We start from the raw sequence: 17,424 nt of genomic DNA on the forward strand, positions 1-17,424 counted from the left end.
CATTGAGTTTAGTTTGCAAACTGCTAAGTGTTGCTGACGCCTTCTGATTGGTGGATTTTCCTGGGTGTGATTCTGTAAGTGTGTGTGTGTGTAGAGTAGGTTGTAATAACAATGTTGCAAGTGTTAGTGATAACAATAATAGAAGAATAATAAGGAATAATGAATAAGAATGCTAGGGAGCAATGGGAAATTAGGCTCGACTGTTGAAATATGATAATCTTTTAAAATACGATGCATTGTGAATTAAACCATAGGTTCTCAGTCTTTTGGCTTGCGACCTCTTATATAAAATCAGTGTCTAGTTGGGGCCCCTTGTCATTTTTCTAATATTTATGAGTTGTGAGCATTTCTACCAAAGATATATCTCACAGTTAAACTTCTCGCATGGTTTTATTTGAATAGTTGTCGGGGATGCACAGTCAAAGTCCAGGCCCACCGGAGCTCCTGATGGCCAGTTCTTAGCCAGCGCAGGGGAGAGGTCGCACGAGGGGATCCTCCCACACCGAGCGGCCGTCTATAGTATAAAAATATTTTCAGCTCATTAGGAAACTTGCTGTTGCCTACCTGTTGGAGACAGGCAAAAAAAGATATCAGTTTTGGTGGTTATTTTATTTATTTATTTTCCCAGTGACAAATCTGTTAATAGCTGTGCCTATGATTTTACCTCTAATCTCAGTTTGAGGTGTGACTGCTGCTTTATTCATCTCGCGACCTTTCACATTTATCATGTGACCCTTTGGAGGGTTGCTGCTTCCATGTTGCTGCATCAATATTGAACAATTGAATATAATATTTCACTCATAGGGGCCATTTTTCTGCAGAATGAGTTCTTTTACTTTTGATATTTAGCTGATAATACTAATGTCTTAGGAATTTGAATGCAGGACTTTTACTTAATGGAGTATTTTTACATTATCGTATTGGTACTTAAGTAAGTAAGAATCTGAATACTTCCTCCACCACGAGTTTTAAGATCTCCTGGTTTTAAAACGTTATGGAATGGAGATGAGTTAAGGTGAAAAAGTAATGAAAGAGTTAATGTTTTGAGTTTCGAACTGGTGATAAACATACCGGTTGGTGAACTGTAAAGTGGCATAATGTGAAACAGGATTGCACAAAGGAAGAGAGAGAGAGAGAGAGAGAGAGAGAGAGAGAGAGAGAGAGAGAGAGAGAGAGAGAGAGAGAGAGAGAGAGAGAGAGAGAGAGAGGGGAGAGATGGATGTGTGTGTGTGTAAGTCACGGCAAAACACAAGTGTGTGAGCGCAGCAGAGAGACACACCGGGCACTGAAGCTCCTCTCAGTCAGTGAGTATATTTTCTTACCTTAAGTTACAGTTCTCATGTGTTTGTGTTTGTTTGTGTTTACTTATAGCTGTAACCACTGATGTACAGTTTTTGTACAGATTGTTTGTGGGTGGATGCAAAAATGATTAGTTGACTTTTTAATTGGTTCATTCTGATTGATAATGATGGTTTCAAGAGTAATAAAAGTAGTTAGGAATTAAATAGCAATTACATCTTTTTATAAATGGACATTAACTGTGTTGATATTGAAGATGTGTATGCCCATATGTGCACGACAGTTTCCTCAGTGTTAATAAAGGTTCATCTTTATGGATTTGTAACTAAAAAGTGGCATAAACAAAACATAAACAGTGGAACGTGTTTGATTTAATTACCTCAAAGTACACATCCTCTATGCATGCGTAACTGCACGTGTGTTTATTCATGTATGTAGAGTGTACATCATTACATGCAGTTCCACCTGTGATTTCTTGTAAATATGTTTTTCTTTTGTTCTGACTGTACAGCCCTTTTCCACCCTGAACGTTGCCTTCAGTGTTAGCTGTGATTGAGCGTCAAAGGAAATCCATTGGTGTGCGTCACCCCTGCGCCCTGTAACCCAGGGGACACATCTCCCCCGCCGCTTTCTCTGTTTTCACTTTTTCTGTCCAACCCCACCCTGCGTCAACATGGATCATATGGAGTTGGGAGACATGGGCAGTGGCTGTGAAGATGAAAACTGTGGCCACGCTTCTGGCTTCCCGGAGGACTGCTTGAACCAAGAGTGCCAGTGGGAGGATTCAATGTTTGGATTTACTGAGTTAGGTGGGTTAAAAAACAATAGCAACATATTTATTCACTTTCTTGTAGTTAGATGAGAAGATTGATACCACTCTCCTGTCTGTACGGTAAATATGAAGCTACCACCAGATGCAGGTTAGCGTAGTTTTACGTTCTTTTAACTGATGAACAGCAAATGAATGCAGATGCTTTAGGAACGGGTCAAGATTTTGATATCGGAAGCGTTCTGGTTTCTGTTTGTACTCCGAGTAGGACTGGCCAATCATGTTTGAGCATGCAGGTACACAGTCCATGTGGAGAGCAGAAGAGGCGGAACTATTTATCTGCATTCATAGAGATTAGTCGTAGACGTTGTCTCTCAAGTCAAAATCCATTCTCGCATCTTAAGTTGCTATTTGGACTGTTAACAATGATCATTGCATCAGAGCAAATCTTGTCTGAATAACGAATACACCAGAACACCAGAAATATTGTCCGTTTCCTCCAGAGACTGAATCGTCAGTATTTTTGCTTTTGTTTGACAGACAGTGTAGAGATAGACAACAAATGTAGGGAGAGAGAGAGATATGTTGAGGCTTTTGGCACTGAACCCAGAATAAAACCCGAACATGTTGTTTGCTATGTTGTTTTGAAGTTATAACATGTTAATTAATGAGCTTTAGAGGTGCTGCTGTGTATTGTTTAACCTTTTGACAGAGCCATGTTAGCATATTTTCCAAAATATCATATTATTAATTTGAATTTCAACTGCAATATTGCAGTAGAATTCAAAATATTTCTTGGCCGACAATTTATACAGTTTTGAAATAATAGAAAGTAGTTCTGATAAAACATATCCATATTTCATATTCCAGTGTGTGTGACTGTCATTTACATTCCACTGATGCTCTTCGGCCTCCTGGGAAATATACTGACAATTCTGGTGGTTTGGCTCCGACCTCACATGAGAAGCTCTACCTACCTGTACCTGAGCAGCATGGCTGTCAGTGATCTGCTGATACTCCTACTGCTGCCTCTGGATCTGTATAAGGTACACACACACACACACACACACACACACACACACACACACACACACACACACACACACACACACACACACACACACACACACACACACACACACACACACACACACACACACACACATACATAGGGTATCTCTTTGTTCATGCATGCTTGTGATGATGATATACAACATAGTCCGTCCAGATACTGATGTTTTGACTCAAGGTGCAGTCACAGCAGAAATTGCAGCCCATGATATGAATGAAGAAGGAAGGATGATGCATTTGCTTAATTTTGAGACTTATGTTCAATAAGGATTTAAACCAGCCCTCGCTGCCTTCCCCTCAGGGGAATCCCTGCTCACAAATGAAATTTTCTTCCCAAGGGTTGAGTCACACCCAGAGTGGTATTAGATCTTTCTTCTATCATTTCCTCTGCACAATCGCAATGGATAATCAAAACCTCACCTCGGTGAGTCCGCGACTTTCCGCACATCCGTTTAGTTTACGGTTCACATAAAAATGGCTGACGCTCTGACCATCCTGCAATGTTGATTTGAATTGGAATGTCCAATTTACTCCTACTCTATTTCTATGGATCAACCTCATCCTGTGCTATTTGCACATATTTAAATTAGGTAATATATTTAAGCAATAGCTCACGACAGGCCGTGGTTCAACCCCCTTAACTGTGATATAATGACCATATACCACGGTCTGAAGTGAGCTATTGCTTTTATAAAACGGTTACCATGTGTGGCAATATGAAAGAAAAATACATACTCCAATTTAAATAGTTTTTATTATTAAATAATGATGTATCCTGACACCAGTCTTCAAAGCACTTAACTGCCCATTTTGTTTGCTTCACGGTGTTCTGTTCATTTAGTTTTTTTTCCATTTGGTCTACCTGCTCTTCACGTAGCTCTGCATGTTGTCTTTTAGGGGCTTTTTTCTCTGGAGATAGGCACCGCTCAATCCACTCCTCCAGAGTAAAGCTTTGTAAGTTTGTTTCTTAACGGACGTAATTTAACAGCTGTAACGGTGTAGCTTTTTCTCAGACGCGGATGGATTTCACTTGTTGTGAAAAGTAACTACAATTATACCCGTGATATACGCTCATTATACCACGGCTAAGAACCAATCAGATTGCTTGATTTGACATGTCCGTTTTATAATTTAAGTTAAATTCCTTCTGCCTGAAGTTTTGATGAAGTTCACAGTCTTAAAATGTAATTTCAATTTTTCTCTCTGCCATTGTTCTCCCTAAGGTGTTATCAGGGTAAAGGCTACATTTATACTTTTCCACGTGGGTAAAAAAAAGGGCATATTGCATTCTGCTGCAAAATGTTATGGCCATGTTTGCGCTGTAATGTCATTATCATAATCTCTTTTGTGAATCAGAACTTCCGACGAGACAGATAACGGTTGCAAGTGATGCACAATTCATAGAGCTATCAGCGGATGCAATCCATTCTTTGAGAATTCACCTGAGAGTGTGTGTTTTGACCAGCCAGCTCTGTTTTAAACCCATATTCACTGTCATTCTCACCTTTTTGGCAGTTCATTTCAGTTGGCACTCATTCTTCTTCTTTGGTTGACACACAATTTTAATTGGTTCTTGGCTAAATTCACTATCTTGTGGTGAAACATCACTATTCTTAAACATGTTTTTACACCAAATTAAGCATTTAAGGTTGGCTTGTCAACTGAGGATATAACCTTTAAGCAAAGTCGTTCACACCTGAGTGTGACAGTTGTTTTGTCATGAAGTGGAATAAAGGTGGTAACCAAGATGTCGTAAGAGTAAAATAATTGTTCTGTCTCTTCCAGCTCTGGAGGCCCAGACCCTGGCCTCTAGGAGAACTTGCCTGTAAATTGACAATGTTCCTCTCAGAGTGCTGCACCTTCTGCACCATCCTCCACATCACCTTCCTCTCCTTGGAGAGGTACCTGGCGGTCTGCTGGCCAATCACAGCCAAGACCCTGGTGACCCGGCGCAGAACAAGGGCTCTTATCGGCTGCCTCTGGCTGGGTGCGGCAGTTAGTGCAGCACCGTTTTTGGTCATGGTTGGAGTGGAGGAAGTTGGGGGAGAGGAACTAGGGCTGGGCGGATGGACGGAGGACGGAGGATGGACAGGCAAGGAAGGAGAACAGCAAGGAGGATTTATGATAGGTCTAGGGGAAAGAGAAAGTGGACACATGGCATCAATAGATGGAGTATTGGAGGGAATAAAGTGGGGAGAAAAGGAGAAAAAGGGATGGGGTGAAAGAGATGGGGAGTTAAAAAGGTTTGGGCAGAAAGGAGAGAGAGAAGTGGGAAAAGACAAAAGAAATGAGAGGGAACAAGAAGATAGAGGAAAAATTAAACCTGAAAAACAAGCAGATAAGGGAGGAGGTGAAGAAGAAGGAGAGATGGAAGTTGAGGTAGCGCGGCTAAATAAAATGAAAGAGGATGAGGGAGGAGGAAGGGAAGAAGGCATTGATAGAGGTGGCAGAGGAGAGATTGACAATAGAGAGTGCCGCTGCACACACTACGCCGTCTCCTCAGGGCTGTTGTCAGCCATGATGGTTGTCTCCAACTTGTACTTCCTGGTACCCCTGTGCATCCTGGGACTCGTCTACAGCTTGATTGGACGGACTCTGTGGCTCCGTCCACAAAGCAGCCGTAGAGACCAGAGTCACCGGCACACTGTCAAAATGTTGGGTGAGAAACACAAAGTCACTGACACACACCCAGGTACTTTGTTAATTACAACAAGAACACACAGAAACTAGTGCTTACAGGTTCGTTTTCAGGAAACATTTACACATACCACTAACTGACAGTAGTGACTGGTTTATTATTATAAATGATAGATTATTATCCTTAGTGGAACCACAGGCAAACTATCAATCAATCAAGTAATTAATCAAATATTAGTTATATAGCCCAATATCACCCCGATAACACCCTCTGTCCTTAGACTCTGGCAGCGGACAAGGAGAAGTAAGGAAGAGAAGGATTACTGGGAGCCAGTGCAGAACAGCTAAAATGGGGGGGATATGATCTTGTTTCCTAGTTCTTGTCAGTACATGTGCCGCTGCATTTTGGATCAACTGAAGAGTCTTAAGGAATTTATTGGGACAACCTGATAATAAGGAATTACAATAATCCAGTCTAGAAGTAACAAATACATCAACGAGTTTTTCTACATCGTTTTGAGACAGGATGTGCCAGATATTTGCAATGTTACGTAGATGAAAGAAGGCAGTCCTTGAAATTTGTTTTATGTGGGAGCTAAAGGACAGATCCTGATCAAAGATAACGCCAAGATTCCTTACAGTGGTGCTGGAGGCCAAGTTAATACCATCCAGAGATACTATATCTTTAGATAATCCAAAAATTGCAGGTCATCCAGGTTTTTATGTCCTTAAGGCATGCTTGAAGTTTAGCTAATTGATTGGATTCATCTGGTTTGACCGATGGATATAATTGGGTGTCATCTGCATAATAGTGCATTCAGTTATTTATTATTCTAATGTCCTCTCTCTGTTGTTTCTCCCACCCTGCCCCTGTGTTTCACTTCCTCCAGGAGTGATTGTCTTGGCGTTTGTCCTGTGCTGGCTGCCCTTCCATGTGGGTCGGACCATTTTTTCTATTTCTCTAGGCAGCAGTTCAGACAGACAGGAAGCGTACATGGACACAAACTCAAACTTAGACATTAACACTCTCTCTGATGTGAGCATAGACAGAAATATCAACACACACTCTGTTCCTGAAGCCATCAGCCAGTTAGACTCGGACACGCACTTCAAGATGTCTGCACACGCTCACGCAGATGGAGACAAAATATTCTGTGACATCTGTGCAAAGAATAAAATCAATACACACACTGACACACACTTGGCAGACACAGATACTGACATGGACATACAATCTGATGCTAAGAGCACAGACAAACACTTTTATTCAAACACATACACTGTGACACCCACTGACCTGTACAATGATAACACACACAATGGCACACACTTCAACAGTACATACACACACTCTGACACAAACTCGTATTTGTTATACTATCTGTCTCAGTATTTAAACCTGGTGTCCTCTGTCCTCTTCTACCTCAGTGCTGCCATCAATCCTTTACTGTACAACCTGATGTCTGCCAGGTACAGACACGCTGTACACAGCCTCATACACACACAGTCTCACCGCCTGAGCACACTCATGGCACGGCCCTCCACAACCACTTTGTAAGGGCAAATACTATACGCACAGAAATACTGTAGAAGCACACATTGCATGCAAAAAAGCACTTAACCTAAACTCTGTAATAGTAAAAAATGTATAGTATACATAAGTAGTACTGAAAAGGCCATGACCATATACTGTAAATCAGGGGCTCTCAAACCTTTTGGGGTCAGGGACTCCTTACAGGGGAGAACATTTTCCAAGGCCCTCTAATTGTAACACAGATTAAGCGTATACTTACTACCATTTATACTCTTAAATACCATTTGAACTACTTGTATTCTAAAAGTTTTCAACCTAATTACTTCAGACCTATTTTATAGTGACACATTTTAGTTTGAATCATGTTAATACTTCTTATATACTTTTAAATAGAGGGTCATTTTATTGAAATTCCATATGGACTCAACTTGACAGCATACTTTTCAAGCAATTGATTTTTAGCTCTCAGAAAATTAACAGTGGCAAAACTGGCATAATGATAATATATCCAAACATTTAAAATGACCCGTCTAAAGCTGATTTGTGAGTGCTTTGAAGTGCTTCAAGTTTAAATTCATGAGCTAGCTAGCTGAATAATAACACAAGACAAGCCAAGCAGCAGCAGGAATAGTTTGTTGCGCCCAATGGAAACGATATGTTAGTTTTATTGCCGCATTCCATTATATTGGAGAGAAGACAGACATCTCTACGGCTGATAACTCCAACACTCGGCAACTCACACCAAAACAATCTAGATTGAAAAATATATTTTTTTTTTTCCTTTAGGGATATGATTGGAGTGCAGTTGTAAAAAAAATAATTTACAAACTTCATAACTTCATAGTAGTATCGCCTTCGTCAGTGTCGGACCTTAGAATGCAAACATATGGCTATTACCTGGAGGCAGTTCGTAACAGTCTGAGACCCAAAACAAATCAAACTCACAAAAGTATCAGTATTAGTACTGTATGGCCACCACAGACTCAGACTAATGAAGCCTCTTATTAGCTTCAGCTCAACTAGAAAATACATTTTTGAAGAACAAGGACTGAGGATTTCCTTTACTGTAGTTGCACAAGAAGAGGATCGCTTCAGCCAGTATGGACCAGAGGACTGATTACAGCGACCAGTATCAGTGTATACAACCTTTAGCGTGTAAATATTGTACTAGGATTAGAAAAGAAATAGGAAACTCAGCCAAACATCACACATTGCCCTCTAGTTATTTGTTTAGCTCTGTGAGAATCTTATGTCTTAATGTTTAAAGTAGGGCTAAGAATGTGTGTATATTAAATGAGGTACTTTCCACAATATGTATTGTGTACAGAATAAATTCTTGTTATTTTGTATACGTAAGCGGGAACAACGGCCTGCTCTAAATAAGTTTACACATCAACAGATGCATAAGCACACACACATACACATACACACACACACACACACACACACACACACACACACACACACACACACACACACACACACACACACACACACACACACACATGGAACAGGGCTATCATTTTGATTCATGCAGTTTCATACGCGTTGATGTGTTTTGACGCAATATAATATTACGTGTCCTGATAGGTCAGATACTGATATAAATGCTTTATTGGATTCACACTTGAGGTTTTATCACCTCTGTAAAGGAGGTTAAGTTTTCATCCATGTTAGTCTCACTGTCTGCCAGCAGGGAACACCTCAAAATGGATTTCCGGAAGTTTGGTGGACAGATTGGCCTCGGGCTGAGGGACAATTGATTTGATTCTGTCAGTAACCCAGGCCATTTCTGCCATGAGATCAGGTCTTTTATTTTATTTTATGTATGTATGTACGTATGAGTAAATATATGAGGTACAGACTTGATGACAAACCAAATCAGTATGAGAAATGTTAAAAAATTTAAAAAAGGAATATCTGTAGTATACAGATATTATGTATATATATGTATACTGTAATATCATAAACCAATGTATTTTGAATAAGTCATTTACTTTCTAGTATCTAATCTTGGTTTTATTGACAATATGCCTCATGTTATTGTTACTGCATGACTGTTATTATTGAACACTTTGTAAAATGCAAGGATCTGCTTTGTTTAATTGTTTGCTTGTATTTGACACGTGAGGCATTCCCTCGATTCTACATCAATAAAGTAATCTATTAAGTATTCGTTCATATAAGATATAGGCCAAGTGTTTCTGTTCTCTTTTAGTCATGTTTATTTGGCCAATTTACTACTTTGCATTGCCACATGTCTTCTGTTGCACTGTATGTTGTGTGTGTGTATGTTGAAAGTGTTACAGATTGTAGCATTACTGTATTGCATGGTGACAGGCTGTAGAACACATTCTAGGTGCTCAAAACAAACACAAAAAATGAATAAGAGACATTTTATCAAACATTTTTTTCACATTCTGAGGGTTGCCAACTGCAACCATTTTTAAACTGGTGGTCATTAGAGATGCCACTTTAGTACCAAGGCGATGCCAAAATTCTCAAAACGTGGCGCTACTCGTTTTTCTACAGTACTGCAGGTACCATAGTGCGTAGTAGTAAACTCCTATTGTTTCCCTGATAATGCTACAAATGAACAACAAATCATGTTGAAATTGGCAAGAGGAGAGCTAGTTAGCGTTAGCTGTTAGCATCCGCTGAACCATAGTGTTGCACCATGTTGCCTTCAAGCTCTAGCCAGTAAAAATCTATATTTACCGAGCGTAAATTGTAACGTTATCATGATGTGTTCAAATCTAATCTATGAAAAATGTATATTTTGGCGGGAAACTTTTTTCACAATAATAAAAAATAGATATTAGAGAGGGAAATGTGACCTGTTTAACTTCCTAACAAAAACCAGCATGCAAACGGTAATAAAGGAGTGTATGTTGAAGTACGGGGATTGTCACTGGTATTGGTATCGACAAACAACATTTCTGGTATGGTGACACACCTAATAGCCACCGAGCAGGGTGGAGCAGGTGAGAGGGTTTAGTGCTTTGCTCACGGGTAATGGTATTTGAGAGTGAGGAGAGCATGCCAGGAGTTTTAAACCAACTTTGCAAACAAAAGCTCCTTTAATCTTATTGATATTGTTGGCACAATGACCATTTTTGATGCTCAGATTGGACAACTACCTGAATAATTTGCAAATGCTGTCCTCTAATCATTCGTACCCAAATCTTTGAACACTGTAGTTTTAGTTCAACATTTTGGTAAATATTCTTATTTGCTGTCTTACCAAGAGTTAACCTTTCATTATAGAGAATTTCTGCCCCAATAATGTCCCAATAAATCTTGTGGGCTGAATATAGCAGATCTTTGTCATTAGATTTCTTATATCATGACATGTGTCATGTACTGTATGTATGGGTATCTCTGTATTTGAGCAGTTTGTTTGATTTGTGTGTGTGTGTGTGTGTGTGTGTGTGTGCGTGTGTGTGTGTGTGTATCCGCCTTGCGTGAGTCTAGACTTTGTACCCAGGGACTAAAGCTTGAACACACTGTTGAATCCTTCAGAATGGTCAGTGACAGCAACTCTGCGGTGGTTTTTCATTGTCACTGGACGCTGAGATGGGAATACACTGCAGCACTTCTCCAAAGACCATAGACTGTCTCTACGACACCGCCAGGTATGCAAAAAAAGGAACAAACTGAACACCTATCCCTGGTAGTGTCTTTAAATATATCTTTTTGTGATTTGGGTGAACTGAGTAGAAGCTTAGCCCTGACGTAAGCCTACTGAAACCTCAGTTTTGGGGCAGGGATAACATGGTCAGCTCAGCTGAGTGATAACATAAGTTCTGAGAATTAGACCGTATCAGTCCAACCTAGAATGTGGTAACTCTCCAGCCATGCAGGCCTGGTTCCTGATGCCTCCCTGGATGCCTCGCTGGCCTCTCTGCTGTCTCTGAACTCCTCCTGGGCTCTGGAGCAGCAGTACTCCACCCTTCAGAGCACTATGACCTGGCACCAGCGGTTTGCCTTCAACCGTGACCTCCACACACTCTTTGGAGGAAACACCATGGTCAGATCATAGTGGTGTTTGGTTTGCATCCATCACGTGTTACTATACATACGTAACAGAATAAGGGTATTATTCTTATCCTTATTCATGGCAGACAGAAAAACTACTTAAAAGGTGTAATGTGTAGCACCTGGCCACCTGCTCCAAAGAAATAGAGAGCAGAATTTCACCTCTACTACTGGCTCAATACAATCTAATTACAGTCATCAGTTTTTCTTTTTAAAGCCAGCTACTAACTAACAGCAGGGCAAGAATATGCGAAAGCCGACTAAACTGCTGAAACTCTGAGAGCCGGTCAAAATAACACAGCTATCTAATAATCTTCACGTGGGGCTTCGGCCCATAGTTTACGCAAGCATGTTTGGCTTTTCTGTACTACTAACATGGGACTGTACGTGCTGTGTGCGTTTTCATGACTCAAATTCAAATTCAATAGATACAGTATCTCTGCATCACATTACATAGACGTCTTTGACATAACATCAAATCTGTAACTTACTTTTTGAGCGTTAAACTTAAATTCTGGCCATATCTTACACATTGTACCTTTAAGTAATAAGGTAATATCTATATTGTGGAGAAAATAACCATTTCCACTCTCCATAAATTTGCATGCTTTCAATAATTTTGCAATTGCTTTGTCTAAGAGGTTTTTAAAAAATGTCCAAATTATGAAATATAATTTTGTGTGTGTGTGTGTGTGTGTGTGTGTGTGTGTGTGTGTGTGTGTGTGTGTGTGTGTGTGTGTGTGTGTGTGTGTTGATTCTGTAGGTGAGTTATGGAGGGGTGGGTGTTGTTGCACTTGCCCTCTCAGTCCTGTTTGAGATGCTAGCCCATCCTCAACCTCCAGACCCCATACGCAGAATGTTTGGAGCCGACGGCGGGTCGGACATCAGCTCCATTGCCAGCGAGTTTCTCAAACAGGTGGATGCATTTTAGATGTAGTCTTGTAATTATAACCATTTTATTATTAAGCTCAAGTGGCAACCTCTGGTGCTGAAGCCAAAGGGGAAGTGCTTAAAAACTGCAGTTTCTTAAATGACCACTTGAGGCTTGCTCCAAAAACGGGTCAATCCCCAAAGACTACTTTACAGAAATTCCACCAATGTTCCATCTCTTTGCCCAATTTTGGATTAGCCGGGAGTTAGGCGGAGTCATCACTGCCGAGATGGCGACGGCCAGTAACACCCACATTGAGCTTCACAACGGCTTTTTACAAACCTACATTACATTTTTTTTAACAGTCTATGGTTGAGTCCACTAATGAAGAGGGTTAGAGAGTAGAGAAGAGTCATATGGTCGGTGAACTGACTCAGGAGGGTCAATATCATCTATTGAAAGTTTGCTAACATTGTTCACCATAAACTAGTCTGTAACAACAGGAACAGGAAGGGTGTGTTTTCTAACTTTTAATTTGTAAGAAGAAAAGTGTGTTGTTTCTCCTTTCAAAAATTACGCAGTTCCTCTTTAACTAAACTGCAACTGGTCAGTTTTCAGCCTTACTGCTTACCCTGGAATTAAGCAAACATACAGTTACATAATTACCTGCTAAACTCCCTACATCAGACTCATATCACAAAATGTTGATCCTTGCAAGTGTTTAGCCTTATTGCTCAAAATAAGTTGACAGCCAAGCTGCACAGAGGCATATTTTATAAAGCAGCACTTCTGGTCAAACGGAGTAGTATTCACATCATAACAAGGTGTATTATAAGATGTTATGTATTTAGGCATAAAATGGCAAATATCCTGCAGTATTTTACCTGCAGGGGCAGAACTGTCTACAAACTGTCTCCAGCGTTGTTGAGAGTACTGAAAAACAATGGCTCAAGTTGTGCCTGAATAGGCAACACAATACTACATTTTGTAATGAACTAGATATGATTCAACCTAAACATCTTCTACAATGGCAGGTTCCAGTTGCAGCCAATAGCCAGGACAAGATGACAGCACTGCTGGAGAACTCCCAGAGGAAGCTGCGGTCCGAGCTGATGGATTTCTATGGGAGGATGGTGTCACTGGAGAGGAGCGCTCTCAGCTCTGCCGGGGTTGGCTCTGTCGTTGATACAAAGCAACTACAGAATTATAAATAATATTAACAATGGTGCTTGTGAATCTCTTCTCCCACTTTTGATCTTGTAACACTGGAATAATTCATCAGTTAATCTAAGAAGTATGATAATTATCGTTTTAATCCTTGGTTTGCTCGTCCTTTTCCCAGACATAATGTAGTTATCCCAGGTTTAAACCTTATAAAACTCCATATGGTGTTTTGTATGTCAGATACTCGGAGTCAGACAGACAGAGTTGTATACATCATATACCTTAGGAACCCATCACGTCGACCTGCGGGGTGGGGTTTCCATATCACCATATCAGACCATGGCTGAATTTCTCCGATATTTCCTGCAGAAAGAAATGTACCAGACACCGAACTATCACTGTAGATTGCGAGCATGTCGCTGAGCTTCCCAACGGCTTCTTGATGCGCATTGTCAACGCGAGCAGCGGTGTTGCACGGGCGAGGCAGAGAAAAAGAGTAGCTGTGTTTCCAGCCCTATTTCAGAGTTAAAAAAAACATTTAAAAACCATGTTAAACAGTAGATTATAAATAATAGTAAAATATTTTTTACATTCTTTAAAATGTGTCTGGAGGAGGACTTTAAACATAAGGTTAAAAAGTGCAAGTGTTAGAGTAAGGGTGTACAGACATTCATGTTCCTTTTGTGTGCAGGTAAAGCAATGGATGAACGGAGCTGCTCTCCATGTCCACATGGTCCTCCACTGGAAGCGTCTGACCGACCCATCGGCTGGAGAGTTCTTAAATCTGGACTACCTGCATCGTGTTGACCCACTGCTCGACGCCTACAGAGAGTATCTTGTCAAAACGGTATCGGTGCTCTACTCTTTTATGACTACATTTCCATTTTGGTTTTGAGAGCAGAAAAGACTGAGCACATATTTACTACCCACTAGCCACGAGTATTAAACACCCGCAGACAATTACTCCCAGGACACATATTTCCCCCAAATGACCACCACAGGTAAGAAGACTACTTCAGGACAGAGGTGTGGATGATAAAAATGACTTTAGCACCAATGACTCGTCACTTCACTTGGACTTGAGTCTTTTGACCTAAAAGTACTTCCTCCAATCCCAAAGATTAAAAAGTACGTTATTTAAAAAGTGTAATTTCGATTAATTTCCTGAATTATTCCCAGCAAGTCATCAATTAATCCCCAGATCCACTTTATTTGAAATGTTATGAGAGCATCCAATCAAATTTCAGGAGATAAACATGAAGAACTAATGTTATGTTACAGAACGGCAGTTAGAAAAAATTATACCAAAAGGTATTGGTGGTCAACTAAAAAAATCAATTTCCGTAAAAACGTGCAGTTCGAACTTTACAGAGACGCAATATGACTCGTTTAGGATTTGGGACTTGACTTGGGGCTGAGAGCAAAGACTTGAGACTTACTTGTGACTTGCAAAACAATGACTTAACTAAAACAAAAGAACATTTTACATGTTGAACTGGTATCATGATCCCCCCCCCCCCCCTCTGTCAACAGGTTCAAGTGTTTCCGGCTATGAGTCCCGGCCCCAGCGGGTTGCTGACAGTGGAGCCTCTGAGAAATGTGAGCCATGTGGTTCAACATAGAGTCTGCGAACGTAAGGCCATCCAGCACACTCTGGTGGAGCGCTTCCTGTCAGACCAGAACCTGCAGAGGGGAAAGGAGTTCTTCCAGAGCTCCCACAAGCACCATGATGCTCTGATAGTACAACACCGACACTTTCAGCTGAGTGGGGTTTGAGAACGACTGACATTTCATTACTGCCATGTTAAAAAGAAAAATGTAATCTTACTAGTTGATAAATTGTCAAAAGATAGTAAAGAAATTAAGATGGTATGTAAAAAAAAATCTGAAGAGTGCAATCGTAGGCTTTATTACACATCGAGTTCATTCATTAACCATTTCTTTTAATTTTGGTAAATGATGCTGTTTTGACAAAAATAATAATCAGCAAATTGATTATTTGACTTATTATTGAGTGCTGTCCCATTCCTATTCATACAACTACGAGCCCTTGTAGCCTTGCATATCTTTAAAGGCTATTTTATAAAAAAGTTTTTTTTCTCAGGCTCAGACCAGAAATCTCCACTTCAGCAGCTCTTACATACCAAACTCTCCAGTTTCATTCCTCTCTATATTCTGAAGGTTTTTACAGAGGGGGTTGTTCATATATTATTCATAGCCTGATGTATCCAACATGTTATTCCTAAAAACATGCAAAACTATTTTTATTTTTTATTTGTATGGCTGTTGACAGTATTTTCTGCTTTATCGAGAGACAAAAAGAACTTTGCAAAATAAAACAAGAATTTTGAACCTGACTTTCAAATGTTTTGAAAATTAGCTAACATTATTATTGTGCATATTAAAACATAACATTTTATAAAACGTAGTGTGTATGTGTTACGGGGTGTAATACATGCTCTCCACCACCAGAGGGCGCTGCGGTCAAACGATCTAAAGGCTGCAGTTGGATTTATCAAGAGAAGCTCCTGTGATTTTTTAATGGGGGCAAGCCAACAATCAGAGATTTAAACTTTTAGATGAAACGTTTTCAAGTGATACATTTTTGACAACCTAAAACAATATGAAGTTATTAAAAATAATACCTCCTTTTTCAATGAGTCTAACTTGTATTACACTTTATTAAGGAACACATGTGTAACACTATTGTCCCTGGATTAGGTAATCCATTACATGTTACATTCTCATTCAATTTGAAAAGACATTTTATTACATTTTTGCACGTTATTTCTCCGTTGAACATGACTCACACGGTTCCTCGGTCAATGGCCAGTCTTGCAATTCTCACATAGAATTGTGCAATACAGCATGTTTATACGCTGTGTGGTCTCAGTTTGTTCATAACAGCACAGCAGGGATTCCCTGCTAGATGTAGGCTTTGGGAGCGCATTCTGGTCAAGTAAATAAGGTTATGGTTGTAAAGTAAATGTTTGCAATCAATCTTCGTTTTATTTTCTTACAATACGTGCCTCTGCTGGCAGTTTTTAAAAACTCTATTCATGCAGTTACATTTTGATCTTTCGAGAATCACAATTTTAGTCAGATTGGGTTTGTGAGTGTGCTGACTGACTGAGAATAAAGTGTAGTCTGCAGATTCTGTTGTCTGCAGAAAAAAGCTGCACTAATAGAAATGTTCTATATTACAAAATCTGTTTATTATATGTAACGCGGAACGTTTTGAGCCAACATAGTTAGATCTCTACAGAGCGTTTTTGCCTCTTTGAGCTCATTGTTTTGGTTTTCCACTGTAAAGTCAGCTCTTATCAACCTCTTTCCAGCCATAGCAGGCAGCTCTTTCCAGTGAAAAACATCTGCTAAACCCACTATACACCGCCTTCCCACCAGACAGACCAGTTAAGCAACTATCTGGTTACATAATGAAGCATTTAGCTGCTAAAGAATGGTGGAAACCACATGAGAGCTGCAGTTAAAGTACAGTAAAAACTGAACTTAGATTTATCAGGTGGCCAGAAACACAACTCCAAATGAATGCTAATGTTGCACGATAACAGCTCCGATGATCAGTCATTGTTGTGTTTGGCGCCTGTATCTGCCCTGTGATTGAGATCCGCTCCTAAATGTAATGTGTTCTTTGTTGGCTCATACTACCCTTCCACCAACTTTCATGCCAGTAGTTTTACCGTTATCCTGCTGACAGGGAGACAAAAAAACCCTGGAAAACTAAACCGAAATCATAGCCTCCTTACATAATACTTGCATAGGTAATAAAAAATACTCTAAAACTCTAAAGCATTTTCTATGAAACTACAGCATGGAACCCTCCCAGGGCAAACCCATATCTCCCCCAAGTAACCACGAGTAACATCCAACCAGTGTTTTACTACTACTACTAAACTCATTGCTATAATCACAAATACTCTTTTAGCATCTGCTTTGTACTTTATCCTGTGTACAAAACATGTTCACTTCATATCTCCCCATCACCTCCTCATCACTCTCTCACCACTCACACACCTTCCT

General features: G+C 40.0%; 1 protein-coding gene across 1 annotated transcript; it reads left to right on the plus strand.

The window, feature by feature from the left end:
• The first annotated feature begins 1,972 nt into the window (after positions 1–1,972).
• On the plus strand, positions 1,973–15,159 carry LOC115011843 (uncharacterized). The gene is made up of 9 exons (XM_029437088.1): positions 1,973–2,108; positions 2,939–3,114; positions 4,925–5,798; positions 6,667–6,812; positions 7,167–7,246; positions 11,166–11,340; positions 13,254–13,388; positions 14,075–14,230; positions 14,917–15,159. The coding sequence occupies exons 1-9, from the start codon at positions 1,973–1,975 to the stop codon at positions 15,157–15,159; spliced, it is 2,121 nt and encodes a 706-aa protein (XP_029292948.1).
• The last annotated feature ends 2,265 nt before the right edge of the window (positions 15,160–17,424 follow it).

The sequence above is a fragment of the Cottoperca gobio genome, chromosome 8, assembly GCF_900634415.1.
Source record: "Cottoperca gobio chromosome 8, fCotGob3.1, whole genome shotgun sequence".
Lineage (NCBI taxonomy): Eukaryota > Metazoa > Chordata > Actinopteri > Perciformes > Bovichtidae > Cottoperca > Cottoperca gobio.

Excerpts from the sequence above, each read along its gene's own strand:
- LOC115011843 (XM_029437088.1), top strand. The coding sequence starts at position 1,973 with ATGGATCATATGGAGTTGGGAGACATGGGCAGTGGCTGTGAAGATGAA. Across the intron at positions 5,799-6,666 it reads GCACACTGTCAAAATGTTGG|GAGTGATTGTCTTGGCGTTT; the intron begins GTGAGAAACACA and ends CACTTCCTCCAG. Across the intron at positions 6,813-7,166 it reads ACATTAACACTCTCTCTGAT|TATTTAAACCTGGTGTCCTC; the intron begins GTGAGCATAGAC and ends TATCTGTCTCAG.